The sequence below is a fragment of the Alosa sapidissima genome, chromosome 4, assembly GCF_018492685.1.
Source record: "Alosa sapidissima isolate fAloSap1 chromosome 4, fAloSap1.pri, whole genome shotgun sequence".
Lineage (NCBI taxonomy): Eukaryota > Metazoa > Chordata > Actinopteri > Clupeiformes > Clupeidae > Alosa > Alosa sapidissima.
In genome coordinates, this window is record NC_055960.1 from 39,622,930 (window position 1) to 39,646,001 (window position 23,072).

The following is a 23,072-nucleotide window of genomic DNA, read 5'->3' on the forward strand; positions in this document are numbered from 1 at the left end:
TATGCCCCGCTCACTTCTAGGCTACGAGAATCGAACTTTCTCAAAACACATCCGAATGACATGATTTTGATGTCAACTCAACGTATGTACCCCCAATCATCCGTAAATCGATCTAAAGTGTTCGATCAATCTATTTTACTCCGGATAATGCCTTTAAATTACACCCCCCTCTCCCTAGGTGTAGGTCCGTCGTATAGGTGAATTGTTAACATGGGTTTCTCATTTAAATTGTGGGGATGTTAAATTTAACAAAGTATAGGTCGAGAAGAGTTACATACGCGACCGATTACACACATTTAATTCAGCTAGGTTACTTGAGCAGTGCTTGAAAGTCGTTTGTATTCACTGGAAATCATATGGACCTAGCAGTAGCCTACAAATAGGCTACCAAACATCTACCTATTATTAACACACAAAGCACATTTCATTGCTGTGGATTGATCTGTTATCAGAGATTTCATTAGCCATAGGCCTACTTGAAAGAGTGTTAACGTTACCGTTACCTTCACTAGATGTGGCTTTATCATACAACATTAGTGAACGTTAGGCTACCCAGAACACTGAGCAGTTTTCCCCTGCGCCTGCCTTTACTAACATGCATGTCCCCCATCCTTCCTCCCCCTTCTCTGGCGTTGTGAGTTAAGACTTTTTTTTAACTGTTCCTGTGGTGTTGAGCAACTACAATTCCTGTTATTCCTACAGTTTTACATTATAATTTATTTAAAGTGAATAAATAATGAAAAATAAATAAAATGAAGTAAATCGTAAGTGGAAGTGGAAGTGCATCTGTCAATTCATTGAATGTTCAAAGTATTATGAATCTTTATTTAGAAAAAAAAATACACATTGGTTGGCCTATTCATGATGCATCAGCAATTACACATGTTTAGGGGAAGGGCATTATTAATATACCATGTAAGGTGGTATGTGCTAGAAATGGGTAAACCACTATCAGTGGGTCTGTCCGTGAGGTGGGGGCACCGCCGCACCAGGCAATGTCCCACATTGTCCCTCAGAAACATACCCCTTGTCCCCCCTTGGGCTTATTAGCAGGTGGTCACCCTAATTACACACTCGACATTCTGAAATGTCCTGCACGATCATGGCCAAATTAAGTTATCACGCAGCCACTGTGTCAGCAGCATGAGTGCTGACGGTGCGTTTCTGATGTCAGAATATTATGTAGGCTAGCCCACTAGACTGTTCTCACGTTGCAGCGCTTTACTTATATGAAGTAGCATTAATCAATATGAGGGGCAGAGGGGGATAAATGTTGTCCCCATCGGGGATAAAAATAATTTAGCAGAGGTAGGGATAGGAAAACCAGAGGGGGGGAAATCCCCACCATCCCCCCCTACAAATCGCACCCTGATTACCCAGAAACATGCTATAGACTGAGGCTGCAGACTGTCCAGGTGCCGGCATGTAGAACAGTTCCACACGCGCTCAGTGGCCCGTGGGCTCTCCCTGCACGGTTCTGCAGTGGTGTCCTGGACGTGTTTGTAACAGCAACACCACTGGCCGCCTCCATCCCAGCTGAGGACAGTTGTTTTGTAAACGGCTCATATTTACTGATGATGCCCGGGCTGCTTGGACTGTAAATAAAACACTACAATTCTACCCCCCCCACCCACCACTACAGTTCTACCCCCCCACCCCACCCCACCCCAACACTACAATTCTACCCCCCCCATCCCAGCCCAACAATACAGTTCTAACCCCCCCCCTCGTCTCTGGTTGTCTTCTTCGACTGAGGAGGGCTGTCAATCAAATTTCACTCTTCAAACACGGCCAATCACAGCAGAGCTAGTACTAAACCTGGTTACCGCCCCCAAGTACAGCAGAAATTCACTTCGCGCGAGCAGAAATTAACTTCGAGAGAGCTGAGTGATTTTCGAGTAAGCGCTGGTCAGATTCCTCCTCGCTCGCAGCATATTTTTCCTCGCTCTGGGAGCAGTTTCCTCTGAGTCCGTGCGCGCAGAGAGTATTTGCGCGCTCGCAGTGAATATTTACGAGTGTGAAATAATATAATACGCCCGTATGCATGTTTTATCGCTCGAGTACTTTATGGCACTTTTCTATCGCCATACTCCACACATACAGCTCTTTAGTGCACATATACAGCTCTATAGTGCACATATACAGCTCTTTAGTGCACATATACAGCTCTATAGACTCCACATATACAGCTCTTTAGTGCACATATACAGCTCTTTAGTGCACATATACAGCTCTTTAGTGCACATATACAGCTCTATAGACTCCACATATACAGCTCTTTAGTGCACATATACAGCTCTATAGTGCACATATACAGCTCTTTAGTGCACATATACAGCTCTATAGACTCCACATATACAGCTCTTTAGTGCACATATACAGCTCTATAGTGCACATATACAGCTCTTTAGTGCACATATACAGCTCTATAGTGCACATATACAGCTCTATAGACTCCACATATACAGCTCTTTAGTGCACATATACAGCTCTTTAGTGCACATATACAGCTCTATAGACTCCACATATACATCTCTATAGACTCCACATATACAGCTCTTTAGTGCACATATACAGCTCTTTAGTGCACATATACAGCTCTATAGACTCCACATATACAGCTCTTTAGTGCACATATACAGCTCTTTAGTGCACATATACAGCACTTTAGTGCACATATACAGCTCTATAGACTCCACATATACAGCTCTTTAGTGCACATATACAGCTCTATAGACTCCACATATACAGCTCTTTAGTGCACATATACAGCTCTTTAGTGCACATATACAGCTCTATAGACTCCACATATACAGCTCTTTAGTGCACACATACAGCTCTTTAGTGCACATATACAGCTCTATAGACTCCACATATACAGCTCTTTAGTGCACATATACAGCTCTTTAGTGCACATATACAGCTCTATAGACTCCACATATACAGCTCTATAGACTCCACATATACAGCTCTTTAGTGCACACATACAGCTCTTTAGTGCACATATACAGCTCTATAGACTCCACATATACAGCTCTTTAGTGCACATATACAGCTCTTTAGACTCCACACAGCTCTTTAGTGCACATATACAGCTCTTTAGTGCACATATACAGCTCTATAGACTCCACATATACAGCTCTATAGACTCCACATATACAGCTCTTTAGTGCACAGCTCTTTAGTGCACATATACAGCTCTATAGTGCACATATACAGCTCTTTAGTGCACATATACAGCTCTTTAGTGCACATATACAGCTCTTTAGACTCCACACAGCTCTTTAGTGCACATATACAGCTCTATAGACTCCACACAGCTCTTTAGTGCACATATACATCTCTATAGACTCCACACAGCTCTTTAGTGCACATATACAGCTCTATAGACTCCACACAGCTCTATTGTTTTTGATGAAAATATGAAATTTACAGAGGGAAGGAAAGTATTAGCAGAGTCTGCTGGAAGAGCTTTAGGTTCTGTGTTGAGTAAAATGAAATTATGTACAGATCTTGGTTTTTCTACTTTTACAACTGTATAAATCTTTGGTTGACTCTGTTTTGTTTTACGCTGCTGGAGTTTGGGGCTTTGAAGAGGTTCTTGACTGTAACTCTGTTCAAAACCGTGCTTTAAGGTGTTTTCTTGGTGTGCATAAATACGCAGCAAAGGTAGCAGTTAATAGGGATGCAGGATGGGATCCATGTATTGTAAAACAAAGGTGTGAAATGGTGCGATTGTGGAACCGCCTTGTCAGTCTCCCAGAGGAAAGGCTAACTAGAAAAAAATTTAATTGGGATAGAGCAAAGCATTACCCCTGGTCTGGAGAGGTTTCAATAATGTCTTCGTCTGACTTGCATATAATGTACCAAAATAATTTGCAATGTAATATAAATGTTGTCAGACAAAGACTGTTAAGTACATATGTAGATCAGTAGAAACAGGACATATGGAAGAAGCCAAAACTTAGAAATTATGTTCAATTTAAGAATGATTTTGTAGCAGAACCTTATATTTTCCTTAATCTAAAGAGAAGGCAGAGGTCCCTCTGTGCTCAATTGAGAACTAGTACCTTACCTCTGGCAGTGGAAGTGGGTCGATTTAAAGGTACATCTGAACACTTACGTTTGTGTGAATTCTGTGATCTTCAGGTTGTGGAAGATGAATTTCATTTAGTTTTTTATTGTCCTTTATACTGTGACTTAAGGAACTCTCTTTTTGCAGATATATTTTGCAAATATGAAGGGGAGATTTTATGCTGGCTGTTTGAAAATGATGTTTTTGCTTTGGCAAAGTTTATAGAAAAGGCCTGGTCTCTGCGGCAAAGTATTTTGTATCCCATATGACAAGCCATCTCTATGTGTATGTATCCTGATTTTTAGTGGTTTAGCTATGTTATGTTATGTTGGGTTCTGTGTTACGTCACGTGGTTATCTGGAGATAACAGTGAAATTATTACTGCAGTGTCTAATAAGCCCATGAGGGCTGGGCACTATGGTGTTTGATAAACAAATCAATCAATCAATCAATCAGTCAATCAATCAATCATTGATTGAATGTGCTATAGGCCTAGGCTACATTTAGGCTCCATTTTGCACTTTTGAATGTGCTATAGGCCTATAGGCTACATCTAGGCTACATTTTGCACTTCATTGATTGAATGTGCTATAGGCCTAAGCTACATTTAGGCTACATTTTGCACTTCATCGATTGAATGTGCTATAGGCCTAGGCTACATTTAGGCTACATTTTGCACTTTATTGATTGAATGTGCTATAGGCCTATAGGCTACATTTTGCACTTCATTGATTAAATGTGCTATAGGCCTAAGCTACATTTAGGCTACATTTTCCACTTCATTGATTGAATGTGCTATAGGCCTATAGGCTACATTTAGGCTACATTTTGCACTTCATTGATTGAATGTGCTATAGGCCTAAGCTACATTTAGGCTACATTTTCCACTTCATTGATTGAATGTGCTATAGGCCTATAGGCTACATTTAGGCTACATTTTGCACTTCATTGATTGAATGTGCTATAGGCCTAAGCTACATTTAGGCTACATTTTCCACTTCATTGATTGAATGTGCTATAGGCCTATAGGCTACATTTAGGCTACATTTTGCACTTCATTGATTGAATGTGCTATAGGCCTATAGGCTACATTTTGCACTTCATTGATTGAATGTGCTATAGGCCTAGGCTACATTTAAGCTACATTTTGCACGTGGACTTACATTTTGCATGTGGACGTGCATATTATGAAAAGTTCCTTATTTTTTACTGAATAATTTTACAAAGATAATGAATATAGGATATGTGTAATACTAGTGTAGCCTGATGATTATGAATATAGCAAGGGATTAGAACCAGAGGGGCGTCAGCTAAGTGACATTGAGATACATCATTTTAAAAGCAATTTTAGAGTTATTGGTGAAAAACCAAAGGACTTAACACTGAACACAATGAACCAATTTTTGGTGTAATGTCACTTACGTCCCTTTGGTTCAAAGCCCTCGATAGGCTATATGGAATACTTTATAATGATTGGCTACATACTTTATAATGTGTGTAGCCTAAGGATAATGAACATATAGAATACTCTATAATGTGTGTAGCCTAATTATAAGAATATATATGGAATATTTTATAATGATAGGCTATATACTTTATAATGTGTGTAGCCTAATGATAAGAATGTATATGGAATACTTTATAATGTGTGTCACCTAATCATAATGAACATATAGAATACTCTATAATGTGTGTAGCCTAATGATGATGAACATATAGAATACTCTATAATGTGTGTCGCCTAATGATTTGAATATGGAATACTCTATAATGTGTGTGTCACCTAATGATGATGAACATATGGAGTATGTTATAATGTGTGTAGCCTAGTTATAAGGAATATAGGCTATACAGAATACTTTATAATGTGTGTAACCTAATGATGAAGAATATATATCATGTAGTACTTACACCCTAACACTAACACTTACAACTTGAGTATTATGGAAAAGCTGACCCGCTCGGACACAAACACACAACCTCGGACACAAACACACAACCTCGGACTCACACACACAACCCCTAATGTTACACACTAGTAGGAACTTACAGACTCTAAGAAACTAACAGGACACACTCCCAGGAACTAACAGGACTACATTAAACACTTTCAGGAACTAATGTTACTCTCGGGAACCAGGGTACCACTACACACCCTCAGGAACTAACAGGGTACTGCTACCCTCAGGAACTAACAGGGTACTGCTACACACCCTCAGGAACTAACAGGGTACTGCTACCCTCAGGAACTAACAGGGTACTGCTACACACCCTCAGGAACTAACAGGGTACTGCTACACATCCTCAGGAACTAACAGGGTACTGCTACACACCCTCAGGAACTAACAGGGTACTGCTACACATCCTCAGGAACTAACAGGGTACTGCTACACACCCTCAGGAACTAACAGGGTACTGCTACACACCCTCAGGAACTAACAGGGTACCGCTACACACCCTCAGGAACTAACAGGGTACCGCTACACACCCTCAGGAACTAACAGGGTACCGCTACACACCCTCAGGAACTAACAGGGTACTGCTACCCTCAGGAACTAACAGGGTACCGCTACACATCCTCAGGAACTAACAGGGTACTGCTACACACCCTCAGGAACTAACAGGGTACCGCTACACACCCTCAGGAACTAACAGGGTACCGCTACACACCCTCAGGAACTAACAGGGTACTGCTACCCTCAGGAACTAACAGGGTACCGCTACACATCCTCAGGAACTAACAGGGTACTGCTACACATCCTCAGGAACTAACAGGGTACTGCTACACATCCTCAGGAACTAGCAGGAGCACTAGAATGCGGAACACCAGACGAACCTATTTAATGAGACACACGGATAGTGCGCTGCTTACCTAAGAGCAGGAGCCAGTGTGTTTGCAAGTACTCTCTCTTCACAGCTTTCAAACTGTTATCTATATTCCGACTCCTCTTTGTTATCTATATTCCGACTCCTCTTTTTCCCTTTCAAACTGTTATCTATATTCCGACTCCTCTTTGTTATCTATATTTCCTCTTTTTTCCCGACGGATCCGCTGCTTTCTCCTCCAGACGCAGGCACTCGCGTCTGTCTGTCCGGATTCCCCATCCAACGCGGCGTTAGCACCCGAGCACACGGTGGAGGCTAGCCTGGGTTTTCCCATGCTGCCTTGAGATGAGGTCTGACGTTAGCCAGGCTAGGTGGAGGCTATCGCGCACTGGGATGCTAGTAATCAGTAAGTAAAGTAAAGTATACTTTATTGTCCCCAAGGGGAAATTTGTCTTGGGCTTCACGATCACTGCATCACACCTACAGATATACACAACTCATACATAGCCAATTTAAAAAAAACAAAAACAAAAAAAACAGTTACACATACAGCCCCACACCACCACAGTTACAACAAAAAACAACTCAGAGCTGCACACTGGATAACATATAGGTAACCAGCTACCTATCATTGAGCATCTTTATGGCAGTTGGGATAAAGGAGTTTTTGTATTTATTTAATCTGCAGTTTAGTACTCTAAAGCGTCTACCTGAGGGTAGGAGGGCAAACTCCTCGTACAGGATGTGTGTGGGGTCTTCTACAATTTTGAGACGCCCCAACTTAACTGAACTGTCAGATTGCCATACCAGGTCTGCATGCCATACTGTATCACGCTCTTATAAGATCTGTTAGGACTTGCAGGCAAGGACCCAAATGCAGACCAGAAACTTGCGTAGTTCAGTTTTAATGTTGCAGCCAGACAGCAACAGAGCAAAGCACAAGAGATACAGTCCAAACACGAAAAGTTCCAAAAAGGGCAAAGCACAAAAGATCCAGGATGAGAATCCAAAACGCAGGCAAAAACAGGCAGAGTATTCACAGAAGACCAGAAATGCAGCTCTGGCAGACACAGCATTATCCTCACCAAAATCAGTTACAACCAGACAAAGAACAGAAAATAAACTGAACTTTAAAAACTAGGTGGTCTAAACAAAGGAGACAGATCATTGGGTGAGGACAAACAAGGGACAGGAGAAATCAATACAGATAATAAGCAGACTGATGAACAGCACAGGTGTGGGCAGAAAGTGGCGGGAAAAAACAGGGAGTGGCAAGTTGGAGGTGGGATTCAGGCCACAACAAAGGCACATGGCATCAAAACATAAGATTGTCCGACAATACACAACCAGTCCAGCAGGGCGGCCAGAGTCCCTCAGTACTAAGTACTGACAAGATCATCTGGACAAATAAAAACAAGAGCCCGCTACTGACACCATACAGCCTCAATCTTCTCAGAAAATACATCCTCTGCTGGAGCTTAGAACAGAGACTTTCTATATGGACATGCCATGTGAGTGAGCAGTCCATAAAAACACCAAGGTATTTAGAAGAGACCTGACGTATAGGAGTGTTATGGATGCACACTGGACTTGATTCAGAAACTGCTCTAGGGTCAAAGATCATTTCCTCAGTCTTCTTTACATTCACAACTAGATGGTGAGCATCACACCAATCTACAAACTGCTTGATTTCTGAATGGTAAGATGCTGTGTCTTGATCCCTATATAATAGGCTATATAATCAGGCGTTAGCCAGGCTCAGTGTAGCGCGCACTGGGATCCTAGTAATCAGGCGTTAGGACCGGAGCGCCCGGTGGAGGCTAGCGCGCACTGGGATGCTAGTAATCGGGAGCTGAAGCTATGGCACATCCCCATGACTGCCCGTGAGACCGAGGCTACTTAGTATTCCCATGACAAGTGCAAAAGTCATCTAGAGGAAACAGCATAACATCTGTAATCAGCAGGGACCGGACACTCGGCCGAAAACAGAATCTTGATCAAGACTGGAAAGGGACGGACTCAATCTCAGCCTGGTTTCCTCGCTCAGGTAATAAGGCTTTGGCGTCATGTTAGCCGTTCTAAAACGTGAAAAGATGTCAATTGTGATGTCAAAGAAAGCAGAGAATTATCGTAATTTTAATGGAAATGGTGGATATTTGAAATATGGTCCAAATGTGCTTCAAACAAGTGTGGAAATATAGCCGACCTGGTTGAATTTAGCAGAAAAAATATGACCTCATTGACACCAGACACACATCTATGTCTACATTTGAGCTTGAGAGTGGGTCTGGAAAAGCTTCATTGACTTATGACTTCCAGGGGCATAACCTGCAGTGCAATTAAAATTAAATTGGTGCATTAAACTTAAAGTCTTTCTTGTAAACAAAGGTTTTAAATTCAGTTGTTCATTCAATTCCAGAAAATACACATGCATATCTGTTTAACCCTGTCGCCATCAGCGTAGCTATTGGTTGTGGTGAATACACTGCTCAATCTGTCATCATGTAGAGCCCCCCCCATGCCGGATAAGTGATTGTGATTGGTGCTTGGGTTTTTGGAACATTGGGAATGGGTGTCAATAGCCTCCTTGCCAGACTGACCTTAATAGCGAATTCAAATTCGCTAACAGGTTCATCTGGGTTCTACCAGGCTAGAGGAAATACTTCAGATATAAACCAAGTAACTTACCAACAACATTTCCACCTACAACAATATAATACCTGATATAGCGGTAAAACTTAACTACTAAAGTTTCCTGTAAAACTGTTTTTGTCCACTCAAACACATTTTCTATGCTATAAAAAGTACATTCTATATGATAATGCAACTTAATTTAACAATAAACAATAATAAACACTACAAATATATTTTTGCAAATATTTAACCTTATACTGATTTAACCTTAACTTTTACAGATGTCTACTCTAACACACATTAACATGGGAAGTATACATATCTAAGAATTGTCAATGAGCAGTTGTCATTAAACATTGTTTTTGTATCTTCTTAGGGATGCAGATTAAACAACAACCAAAAAACATAAATAATGATATTTCAAGAAGGTTCCATTTTAGGCCTGAAATATGTAAGGGATAATACCTGACGAGGTGTCCATTATCAGAAATAAATGGACGACGCGGAGGCGTCGGACGGTTGCTTCCGCGAAGTCTATTTATTTCTGATAATGGACGCATCGAAGGGCATTATCCCGTTTATACCATGGTCACTTACGAAATAAATAAATATGAAATCAATTATTAATAGGAAATGAGTTTTAGGCCATAAAATTGTTTTTTCAGCTGTTTCAGCTAGGGATCGACCAATTATCATTGATTATTAGGGCCGATATTTAGCATTTTTATAATAATTGGTATCGGTCATTTTTTCCACCGATAAGCCGATACTGAAATGGATAAAGAATGAAACGCGCTACTTTGTCTGTAAAGCGTCTCTCACTCCCTGCATTTGCTACTCTGTGGTCGAGAGCATTGTCCCGCCCACTACACCGTCTGATTTGTTGGTTAGCACGAATGCAGCCAATCAGGATCGAAGACTGAACACAGAGAAAGTTTAGAATTCTCACCGAGGCATATTGTAGACTGGGCTTCAGCTGTACGGAGCTTTTTCGAAGGTAGGCCTACCTTACATTGCTGAAGTTGCAATGTGAATCACAATCATCTACAGTGAAGTTACAAAAACACACTTTGTAAGCTATTGTCTCTTTGATCCGGATCAATAAGTAGCCTAAAGCACCCACCTCCTTGATTTAGCGAATTCCTGATTGATGCACGTTAGTGATATAGCCTACCGTTTACTAGTTGGACTACAAACTCGGGTGCTGCGCGTCGGGAGTTCTTTGCATCCGCCTCGTCAATTAATTGTTACGGGACACCTCGGCGGACGTTAGGCTATCCCTTAGGCCTACATAGTAGACAAGTCCTAAATTATGCGATAGCGAACGTCAAAAAGTCTAGTTGCTGCTTTTTGACGGACTGTCAGAAAAGACTACAGGCACCCAGGGTCAACCGTAATTTAATCCGACCTGAACTAAATCGCGTCCTGAGCTGGCTATTACGTGCCTTTTAGGCTACACTTCTGTGAGCCTACATATGAACACAAATTGCATGCTTAAATAGCCTAAGAACTATTTTAAAACTGTTTTGTTAAACTATTCAACCGTAACACTTGCCATCACGCATGCACCTCTTCCTCTCCCTTTCCCTCTCTCGTGCACTCACACACGATGGCAAAGCATCCTCTTTGTGACAGGTCCCTTACAAGCACATAGCCCATTGTGTATGCCTATGAAAATAATTGCTATCACTCAGCTCTTGGATTAACATGATACACAGGATTTACACTTGTGATGCAAGTTGATACAATTGTGTATCAAAAGAAGAAAGAAAAGTTAGCTTTTCAGAGTTAGATTTTCAGCATATCGCCATAGCCTAGGCTACTATCTACCCCCCTTTTTGACAATATCGGTTTTACATATCGGTTATCGGCCTCCTGTTTTGGTAATAATTGATATCGGTATCGGCCCTGTAAAAACCATATTGGTCGATCCCTAGTTTCAGCCATCGCAATGCTGTGGAATGTTGATAAGTCACAGCTGAGCGTAACTCAGGCGTTGTCAAGCAACGTCATAATAATTTTATAGGTGTAGTATATCACTTTTTAAACAACACCCTTTTCAACCTAGACCATGGTATAAGCACTGTTAAAACATACCATCTTTTTCCTACTGGTAATAATCTCAATGTGGTTATGGTCTGTATTTAGATCAATTCTGCTGTTTTATGTGTAATGGCATGGGCTCGTAAAACACCATCACATAATGAGGGACAAGAAACGGTTGTAAAGAATAATCATTTATTTAGAAAAGTGCTATCAAATCAGGTCAATAATGTGTGTCTAGGGTATGTTGGTGCAATGTTGTGCGTGTATACAGTAGATGTGGTGAGCGTCTAGTAGATCAGTATGTTAGCTGTAAAGGAAGAAAATAATCATTAAGATAAGACGAATGAGATGAAGAATGATAGAGAGCGTGTCCGTGAAGGAAGGAAGTCAAAAAGTGCCCACCTGTAAGAGAGAGAAGCCCCTTTATAGCCCAACCCCTAAGTGCAGGTGAAACCAATAAAGCACTTAGCACTGACCGTGCACTGACTGCACTAGACCCATAGGGGTCGTGGTTTTCGCCCAGGTGGGCATCACATATGCCGTTGTCCATGTGATAAATGCTGCTGTTCTATGCCATTGTTCCATGTGATAAATGCTACTGTTCTATGCCGTTGTTCCGTGTGATAAATGCTGCTGTCTGTGCCGTTGTTCCCTGGCTGTTCCATGTGATTCTCAAGAAAACACACACGTTTCTGGTGTATTTTTGTCCCTATTTTGATCTATTCAAACATCCCATTTCTTCATTGATTGTCATCACCATCATATTACTTTATTTACAGTAAGAATACTTTAAAATAGTTACTCTCAGATGTTCCTCTCAGGTGTTCCTCTCAAGCGTTCCAGTTGCACAGGTGTTCCTCTCAGGTGTTCTCTCAGGTGTTCAGGTGTTCCTCTCAGGTGTTCAGGTGTTCTCTCAGGTGTTCAGGTGTTCATCTCAGGTGTGCCTCTCAGGTGTTCTCTTAGGTGTTCAGGTGTTCCTCTCAGGTGTTCTCTCAGGTCGTTTCCACAACAACACAGGCATTAGGGATCTCAGTGCAGGTGACTCCAAACACGCTTTAAACATCTTCACAGGGTCATCAATCCATGTGTTGCATGTCCGTTGTGTTAACAATTATACTTACCCCTTCTAACGTATAGCAATTAGGCTACTTACCCCTTCTAACGTATAGCAATTAGGCTACTTACCCCTTCTAACATATAGCAATTAGGCTACTTACCCCTTCTAACGTATAACAATTAGGCTACTTACCCCTTCTAACGTATAACAATTAGGCTACTTACCCCTTCTAACATATAGCAATTAGGCTACTTACCCCTTCTAACATATAACAATGGCAAAGTAGGCTCTCTCTTTACACACAGTAGAGTTAGTTATAGTCTCTCTTTATTACCCAGTAGAGTTAGCTGTAGTCTCTCTTTATCACACATTAGAGCTAGTTATAGTCTCTCTTTATCACACAGTAGAGTTAGTTATAGTCTCTCTTTATTACCCAGTAGAGCTAGTTATAATCTCTCTTTATTACCCAGTAGAGTTAGTTATAGTCTCTCTTTATTACCCAGTAGAGCTAGTTATAGTCTCTCTTTATCACACATTAGAGCTAGTTATAATCTCTCTTTATTACCCAGTAGAGTTAGTTATAGTCTCTCTTTATTACCCAGTAGAGCTAGTTATAATCTCTCTTTATTACCCAGTAGAGCTAGTTATAGTCTCTCTTTATTACCCAGTAGAGCTAGTTATAGTCTCTCTTTATCACACATTAGAGCTAGTTATAATCTCTCTTTATTACCCAGTAGAGTTAGTTATAGTCTCTCTTTATCACACAGTAGAGTTAGTTATAGTCTCTCTTTATTACCCAGTAGAGCTAGTTATAGTCTCTCTTTATCACACATTAGAGCTAGTTATAATCTCTCTTTATTACCCAGTAGAGTTAGTTATAGTCTCTCTTTATCACACAGTAGAGTTAGCTGTAGTCTCTCTTTATCACACATTAGAGTTAGTTATAATCTCTCTTTACTCGTTCTCGTTCACTTGGGCAGGAGGGGCAGAGCCCTACTAAAGATTCATCCACTAGAAAAGTAGATCCAAAAAATATTTTTTTTAAATAAAATTTTGTTTGTTTATTATTGTAATCAGTGGCAAAGTACTCAATCATGTTACATTTTTGTATGATTTGCAAAGAAATTTCGCAAAGATCGCAAAGATCTCGTTGATTATATCCGTAGTTGTTGTAGGCCTACTGTAACGTTACATGGTAGGGCAGTGACGTCACTGCCCTGAAGAAATTGAACAGCGCCTGCTGTTTGTCTATGTAAATCTGTCGACCGATAATGGAACTGCAGCTAGAGCGCGGTTAGTAGAAGGTCGGGTGGGCAGATCATGCCACTGCCCACCCTATACGACGTCAGAACTTACTGCCTACTGTAGGTAGTAGCCTATGCCTACTGTATTAGTCCGCACGAAGTTTGTGAGGTCAGGCAGACAGTTGAAAAATGGCGAGTGAACAGCGTGTGTGCAATAGTGTGGAGTTTCTCTTAAAGAACTTATTCGAAAGACTTGAGTTTGTAGTTAACTTAGCTATCAAAGACCTAGGACCTGATCAGCCCGACATTAACATCATATACCAACAAACAAAGGACAAGAGTCGGTCATTTAATCTGACATTTTCACGTTCGTGGTAGGCCATACTGTATGTCTGATAAGAAGCTCTGGTTGTCCTGAACGCAATAAAATGTTCTGTTTTCCATGCCTGCTTTTCCGATCTTCTGGGGGACAAGGGGATGTTTGGAGTAGGCTAGTGTAGGTGTGTGTGACATGAAACATTTTTCAGAGAAGGCAAAAAACATGAGGCTAGCATCTGAGTTGTGCAAATTAGCCATGCTGAGGAAAGCTAATATTGCAGCACAACTCGATGAGGGCTACACTGTAAGTGCGAAATCGTGTACGAGTTTGTTCACCTGAGAGTGACACAGATAAAGTAAGGCTGATTGCACAGACATTTGATGGGGCTAGTGTCATGAGAGGAGCATCTGGTGGAGTGTGTAAGAAAGTGCAAGACGTGTAGGCTACCCTAATTGCTATGCACATCAATTGCACCTGGTGATGGAAAAGGCTGCTTCAGCAGCATCCTCAGTGCGTGTTGTAAATGACGTCACTCGTCAGGACCAATGAGGGAACTGGGAGTGGTCGAAGGAAATCGTGAAGCTGTCCGCGTGCTGTTGGAAATATGTCAATTGATAATAAACCCCTGTTAAACCTAATAAATCTGACTCCGCTCATTATTAGAAAAGTTTCAGTTCATTGTAACATTGTTATCCTTAGTGAGTTGGTACGCCCACAATGCATATTGTTAATGAGAATGCCTAACTCGTTTTCTTGTGACACGCGCTCAAGCTTAGGAATATATACTATAGGTCTCCTCTATCTGCCGATTAATTCGGGCGGTTCCTAAACATAACACGTATTGGTCTGGAAGTGGTCAGAGGTTACATGCTGATCCGGACTGCTATACTCATCAGCGTGTTAGACAGTCAAGCAAATTCCTATGCTACAGGGGGTCAGGCTGTGCTAGGTTTTCGCGACCAATCTAGGACCATCGCTGATTCCTCCTGGCCCATCTTAAACTTGAGGGATATCTAAAGAAACTCTAGAAAACTATGCAGGTCAAAGCATAACAATTTATTTGTCAGGTACAAGCTATTCATCCAATACATTATAGAAGGTACATCTAAATGAATAATGTGAAAGTTACGAAAACAGGTTAAAGGAACATTTAGGAAACCATATGAAGCAATCAGAGAATGATCATACCAGCTCAGAGGATGATGGCTACACACCAGAGTGGTGCGGGAGATTCTGACTACAGAATGGCTCCTAGAATGCTCTGTAAACTTCACCTAAATAGGCTACCTAGTTTGTGGTTGGTTACATTCAAATGGATCACATGATTGGAGGTCAGCTGATTTTGGGTCACATGAGAAGTACTTTGATGAGACTTGAGACCATTGTTGTAGTGAGAGTGCATTAATCAAGACATGACAATGTACACATTAATTACATTTCCTGCTTCCTAGTTAGTTTCTCCTGTGAAAAAGGCAAAGGTTAGAGATATAATCAAAAGTTGTTGTAGCAGCAATATGTGACAATGGGCCCACCATGAGGTCATACCATCATGTGGTAGGGTAATTAATCAACAGTTCACATGATCAGGAGTTTGATCAGTATAGAAACATTAGGTCTCCTTACAGTGTCTTCTCGGATTTTTATAGTTTCTCCGCTTTTTTCACAAGATCTCCGAAAAGATTTAAAAGCTTATTTTGGAGAGTTTCGAAATAATTGAAACATCTGGAGATTTGAATACAATCTCAGTTAGAGAGGCTAAAGGGTTTTCTCGAATGCTCTTAGATCCCGAGTTTTTATTCCTTAGACCGGTTCTAAGATCATGCCCCGTGTAGATGTGCTCTATGCAGAAAAGAGCAATGGATGCCGTGGAGGCACACAGGGTTACAGACACGTTTGTGGCCAACATGAGAACGATAGGCCTACGTGATGTCCCGTGCCTTTGTGCAAAACATACCGGTGTCCAGGGTAAGCGCAGGTCCGCTTCTACTTTGCGCAAATTGCCTATGAAGTGACAATCATAGTTACCGCCACCAACAGATGTTCCTTCACTGGCCATTTGTCTGCCACCATCTTATTTGATAGTTCAAGCTTCCTCAAATTTTCCAAATCATTCCCCAAGGAGCTCTTGAAAAAAACTGCCCTTTTACGTGTATGTGTCACTTAATATTAATTTCTATACAAACCACGGTGGACACGCAAGCACTCATTCATACACACAGATTATTTACCTTTTTAATGAATAGCCTACTTTTAATTTACTCTTTAAAGTTGAGCTGGCTCTTGAACACAATAATTTTGTTACTTATAATTTCTTTTATGAGTAGGCTAGGCCTACATGACAATAAACAACGTGAGCTTGACTATGAGAGCTGAGTGGTGTAAGGCGGCGTGAAGCCTACGCTTGGAGCTCCAGTGGAATTTTGATTTCGCAACGAATTCTCGGTTATTTGTTTCCCTCTTGAGTTTTTCCCCCCAAAGTAGTTCTCCACTGATCTGAGCTAATGAGCTGATTACCGCTACCTACATTGTAGCTTTTATTTGTCTGGAATCTCAACATTTTAAACTTCACTTCTTATGAATAAAATAACATTAAGTAGGCTATAGGTTAATAATGCATGAACAAAACGGTATTTTGACCGCAAGTGGTAACATTATGGAATTCCATTCCCCAGATTTCGCTCATAGCCTAGCCATAGAAAGAAAGAGTCGTAAAAATGAGCAAAATCTCCGTGGACCGCCCTTGTGCGTCCAGCTGCCGGTGACCTGGAACTATGCCAATTTTTTTTTTCTAAACTTGATCAACAGACTCTGCCCCGCCTATTTGTCAACCCAGGAGCCGCTACTGTTTATTACCCAGTAGGGTTCGTTATAGTCTCTCTTTATTACCCAGTAGGGTTCGTTATAGTCTCTCTTTATTACCCAGTAGAGTTAGCTGTAGTCTCTCTTTATCACACAGTAGAGTTAGCTGTAGTCTCTCTTTATCACACAGTAGAGTTAGCTGTAGTCTCTCTTTATTACCCAGTAGAGTTAGCTGTAGTCTCTCTTTATCACACAGTAGAGTTAGCTGTAGTCTCTCTTTATTACCCAGTAGGGTTAGTTATAGTCTCTCTTTATCACACAGTAGGGTTAGTTATAGGCTCCTCTGCTGTCAGAATATGGCATACCACCTAACACTACTAACAATCCCATAGGACCTCCTAACTCTACTAACAATTGGACTTCAAGGCACACAGCTTAGTTGATGCATCAGCCTACTTACTTGCGGCAGTTTCCATGCACCCAGCTTAACTTGTCAGTTGTTCGATTTGTTCCATGGCTTAACCTGTGCTGCATACAGTTTGTCCTGTAGGTGGCAGCACCGAGAGGTGTAGCACTCTGCAGAAGTACTGGGAAGGTGCCATTCATGCCTCGGCCTGTTGATGGCGATGATTGATTTATGTATCATTCAATAAATGAAGTGTATTATTATTATTATTAGTAGTAGAAGCAGCAGTCGTAGTAGTCTATCAGTAGTAGTAGTAACACACAGCTGTGTGTGTGTGTGTGTGTATATGTATGTGTGTGTGTGGGCGTTTGTGTGTGTATGTATGTATGTGTGTGTGTGTGTATGTGTGGGTGTGTGTGTGTGTGCGCGTGTGTCAGAGGTCTTTAGCTGTCAGTTGGGTTGATAGAGACAAAATGAACCTTATCATGCAAACACACACACACACACACACACACACACACACAGACCTCACTGTCATGCCCACTCCCTCATTTCAGAAGGAACGGACACACACAAGGCACAGTTCATTAGAACATCAGACACATCTGTTTTTATACACAAACACACACATACATCTGTCTTTGTACACACACACACACACACACGGTTGTACTGCGAAGCTGATGTGAAGGCGGCCCTCGGCTGTGGTCCGCTGTGTGCCCGCTGCGTTGCGGGCGACTCCCTGCTGATGACGTCATGCCCGTATAAGACCCAAAGGGGCGCTGCTGCCCCTCCACACTCTGTGTGCTCCTCTACGCTCCACGTGCTCCTCTACGCTCCACGCGCTCCTCCACACTCTGTGTGCTCCTCTACGCTCTACGTGCTCCTCTACGCTCTACGCGCTCCTCTACGCTCTACGCGCTCCAGGCAGCCATGCGTGAGATCGTGCACCTGCAGATCGGACAGTGTGGAAACCAGATCGGCTCCAAGGTAAGCACCTCTCTCTCTCTCTCCTGTCTGTGTGTAGATCAGCTGTCTCTCTCTCTCTCTCTCTCCTGTCTGTGTGTAGATCAGCTGTCTCTCTCTCTCTCTCTCTCTCCTGTCTGTGTGTAGATCAGCTGTCTCTCTCTCTCTCTCTCTCCTGTCTGTGTGTAGATCAGCTGTCTCTCTCTCTCTCTCCTGTCTGTGTGTAGATCAGCTGTCTCTCTCTCTCTCTCTCCTGTCTGTGTGTAGATCAGCTGTCTCTCTCTCTCTCTCTCTCCTGTCTGTGTGTAGATCAGCTGTCTCTCTCTCTCTCTCTCCTGTCTGTGTGTAGATCAGCTGTCTCTCTCTCTCTCTCTCCTGTCTGTGTGTAGATCAGCTGTCTCTCTCTCTCTCTCTCCTGTCTGTGTGTAGATCAGCTGTCTCTCTCTCTCCTGTCTGTGTGTAGATCAGCTGTCTCTCTCTCTCTCTCTCCTGTCTGTGTGTAGATCAGCTGTCTCTCTCTCTCTCTCTCCTGTCTGTGTGTAGATCAGCTGTCTCTCTCTCTCCTGTCTGTGTGTAGATCAGCTGTCTCTCTCTCTCTCTCTCTCCTGTCTGTGTGTAGATCAGCTGTCTCTCTCTCTCTCTCCTGTCTGTGTGTAGATCAGCTGTCTCTCTCTCTCTCTCTCTCTCTCTCTCTCTCCTGTCTGATGATGTGAATGCACTGTGGTGTGAATGCACTGTGGTGTGAATGCACCGGGATGTGAATGCACTGGGATGTGAATGCACTGTGGTGTGAATGCACTGTGGTGTGAATGCACTGGGATGTGAATGCACTGTGGTGTGAATGCACTGTGGTGTGAATGCACCGGGATGTGAATGCACTGGGATGTGAATGCACTGTGGTGTGAATGCACTGTGGTGTGAATGCACCGGGATGTGTTTCCAAGGTGATATGAATGCACTGTGGTGTGAATGCACTGTGGTGTGAATGCACTGGGATGTGTTTCCAAGGTGATATGAATGCACTGTGGTGTGAATGCACTGGGATGTGAATGCGCTGTGGTGTGAATGCACGGTGATGTGAATGCACTGGGATGTTTCCAAGGTGATATGAATACAATTTCAATTTCAATTAAATTTTACTTATAGAGTGCCAAAACATTGCACATGTCTCATGGCGCTTTACAGAGTGTTAAAACAATCAAAGAGAGCCCATGAGTAACAGGGGCGAAGAAAAACTCCCTAGAATTGGAGATACATATAGGATGAAACCTCGAGCAGATCCACGACTCAAGGGCCTGACCCATCTGCCTAGGGTCAGTTAAAGGGCAGTAATATCTGTATACATGATATATGAAAGGTTAGTTAGGTGTAGAGAATAGAACATGGTGCTTAAAGCCACCTGAGGTATATGTTACTAAGAGATGGGATGGTTACATATCCAGTATCATAATGCATCAATCCTATTTAGTACACTGGGATGTGAATGCATATTCATGTGTTTCCAGGGTGATGTGAATGCATAGTGATGTGTTTCCACAGTGATGTGAATGCATAGTGATGTGTTTCCACAGTGATATGAATGCACTAGGATGTGAATGCATAGTGATGTATTTCCACGGTGATGTGAATGCATAGTGATGTGTTTCCACGGTGATGTGAATGCATACTGAGGTGTTTCCAGGGTGATATGAATGCATATTGATGTGTTTCCACGGTGATGTGAATGCATAGTGATGTGTTTCCACGGTGATGTGAATGCATACTGAGGTGTTTCCACGGTGATATGAATGCACTGTTCCTTGTCATTCTGAACACTCTAATGGATGTTTATAAAGGAAAACTTAAGTGACAGAGTTGCACACACACACACACACACACACACCCTCGCTCTGTATGAGGGGCCTGAGTGACAGGGTGTTTCCCCCCTCACACACTCTGTGCTAGATAAGGCGCCAGGAAGAGGGTGGCATGAGCAGGGGCATGGGGGGGTCAGGGCTTCTTATCACGCTGGCTGGTGGGAGCTCTGCGCGGGTACAAGTGTCTTTGTAAAACACACCAAACTGCCTCTGTGTTTTAACTATGGACACCTATAGACTGTGTGGACTAGAGATGGTAACTATGGACACCTATAGAGTGTGTGGTAACTATGGACACCTATAGAATGTGTGGTAACTATGGACACCTATAGAGTGTGTGGACTAGAGATGGTAACTATGGACACTTATCGAGTGTATGGTAACTATGGACACCTATAGAGTGTGGACTAGACACGGGTAACTGTGGACACCAATAAAGTGTGTGGACTAGAGATGGCTTTAAGTGGTAGATTTGAGAGATAAATTATAGGTGCTTTCGGACACAACAGTTCTACTAACTGGAGAGGCTACCCCTAGAACTACACAGTCATGGAGCTTTATTTCTGTTTGCATTCACACAAGTAAGAGGAACTCTAAGATGACGTTGGACAAAAGCACATAGGCGAAAACTTGTTTAACATCTCCCCTTAGATTTGTGTGAAAAGGTGAAACATGGACACTGTACAATAAAAAGGTTATGAAGACAGATATGCCCTTTATGTAGCCAATGTTATAACACAGATATGCCTTTTATGTAGCCAATGTTATAACCAGGGCTTTGAACCGATTTTTTTTTCCAATCGGTTCGTTCCGAACAGAAACGGAATTATAACGTTTCCGGTTATGAGTTCCACCAATAAATTGACGTTCCCGAACCGGTTAGAACAAAAAAATACTGTTCCCGGAACGGTTAATTTCTTCCTGTCAGCTGTTTAATGCTATAGAATTATGTCACATCTTTCTCATCCAGCTTAAACCAAATGTAATAATATTACAACCATTATTAAATAATAATAATTATATTATTAATAATAATAATAATTAAATAGGGCTACAATTATTTCAAATGTGTAGTTTATTGTTAAAAGAGAAAATTTCCACACAAACGTAACGACATTATTAAGACACGTGGTTATCCCAGTAAACAAAATAAAGTCCTGGCGACGTCCCCTAAAGGTCCCCTGGCGAACGTCACCTCCTCGACATTGTGTAGGGTTCCCTTTACGTCCCGCGGACCTCTGTTCGGGAGGTCTAAAAGACGTCCACGAGACTTTGAGAGGACGTCCTGTAATGGTCACCGCGACGTTATGCGCGCAACGTTTATATTTCCGCGATGATAAAAAAAAAAAAAAAAACTTGAAGCGTGATTTGGTATGCTATTACATCCTGCATATCTCAGCGTTGCTAGGAGAGAGGTAGACGAAACATGAACACACATTAATTATATGTTATACAACTACGCAACCAACTTCACTCACCTCATATTTTCACGCATGTATAAAATCACGTCCTCCGAATGCATTACACTAATGCTGAGTAGACATGGACATTTATACCGGGCTAGGATGTGCTGCTTTCACATCTATGGTGTCATTTTCTTAATAAACTAATACGACGTTTTAATGGGCATATCCCGTAGCATATTGTTCAAAACATCATCAGAGTAGGCCTAGGCTAGCCTAAGATAAATTGTTAAAACCATATTGTTTCAAAATTTTAAAAACTAATAATAGCCAAAAGTACTAAATGAATCGCAATGCATGCTGGGAAGCAAAACTCAACATGAAATAAAGTACATGAAACATAACTAGAATGCATTACGTTATATCCACTCGTTTTCTTGGACCTGCTGTGATCAAACAGGGACAGCCTATAAATGTAAGCCTATCTTCCTGGAACATTGCAGATAAAGAAAAATGTATCGTTTTCTCTAGGCTATGAATGCTCTTTATAGCCAACTTTAAGATGAAATAAATAGATTCTGATGTTTCTATTCTATATCATTGTTTTATTAATAAACAGTAAGGCTCTGGTGAGGCAGAGAGCTTCTGCTCCTCGTTAGAAATCTCATCGGATATGTGCACTCTTTGCTGTTTCCACAAGGAGCTGCTGTAACATTGGGGACAGTTAGGCCTATGCGTGACACTTTTAAACGCGAGCATGCGTCAAATAAATTACAATGACATTTAAACGAGTCATGAAGAAGCAGTATCCTTAATTCTTCTGCAATGTAGAGCTAGATCGTTTTGCTTTACAAATTAAGTAGTCACTTCTGTTGCTAGACAACCCTAAACAAATGCTACGTGGTCTGTTTTTAACATTTCTCTAGTTTTATTGCATCGTATTCAGCACCAAAAGCCGGCTCAGTCCCAATTCGGCCGTGTGTGTGTTTCTGAAAATAAAACAGATAATAAGTACGTGACTACGTTAAATAAACCACTGCCTATTTAGAGCATGTTACATGCATCACGTAATGACAGTTATCTGAAGAAAAGCGCATTGTAGGTTAAGCCAGAAGATAAGAACAGCGACTTTGCTAACGTTACACCAAGCATCACATCAGCGAACATGAATTTGATAAAATCCCTTCCCTAGTTTGTAACGTTATACATTAACGTTAAACTCAAAATGTGCTACATAATTCGGCATGTCTGCATGAATTACTGTATGTAGCACATACTTTTGAGTTTAACGTTAACCCTTTTCCCAGTTTATGAAGTTGTGCGTCTATGCAAAGTAGACATATGGTTCTACTTTGCTCATAGACGCACAACTTCATAAACTGTATGATATGTTGCCTTAGACTACGGTAGGCTAATGCAGCTACTGCTAGAGACTAGAGAG

The 23,072-nt window shown here is 41.7% G+C and overlaps 1 protein-coding gene across 2 annotated transcripts in view; it reads left to right on the forward strand.

Annotated features, from left to right (window-relative positions):
- The first annotated feature begins 18,069 nt into the window (after positions 1 to 18,069).
- The window catches only part of tubb1 (tubulin, beta 1 class VI), a 13,154-nt gene continuing 8,151 nt past the window's right edge, over positions 18,070 to 23,072 (forward strand). The window contains exon 1 of one of the 2 annotated variants that reach the window (XM_042088594.1): positions 18,070 to 18,396. In XM_042088594.1, coding sequence (XP_041944528.1) covers positions 18,340 to 18,396 — 57 coding nt within the window. In that variant the 5' untranslated portion in view covers positions 18,070 to 18,339. The remainder of the gene's footprint in view (positions 18,397 to 23,072) is intronic. The other variant, XM_042088593.1, reaches the window with a different exon arrangement.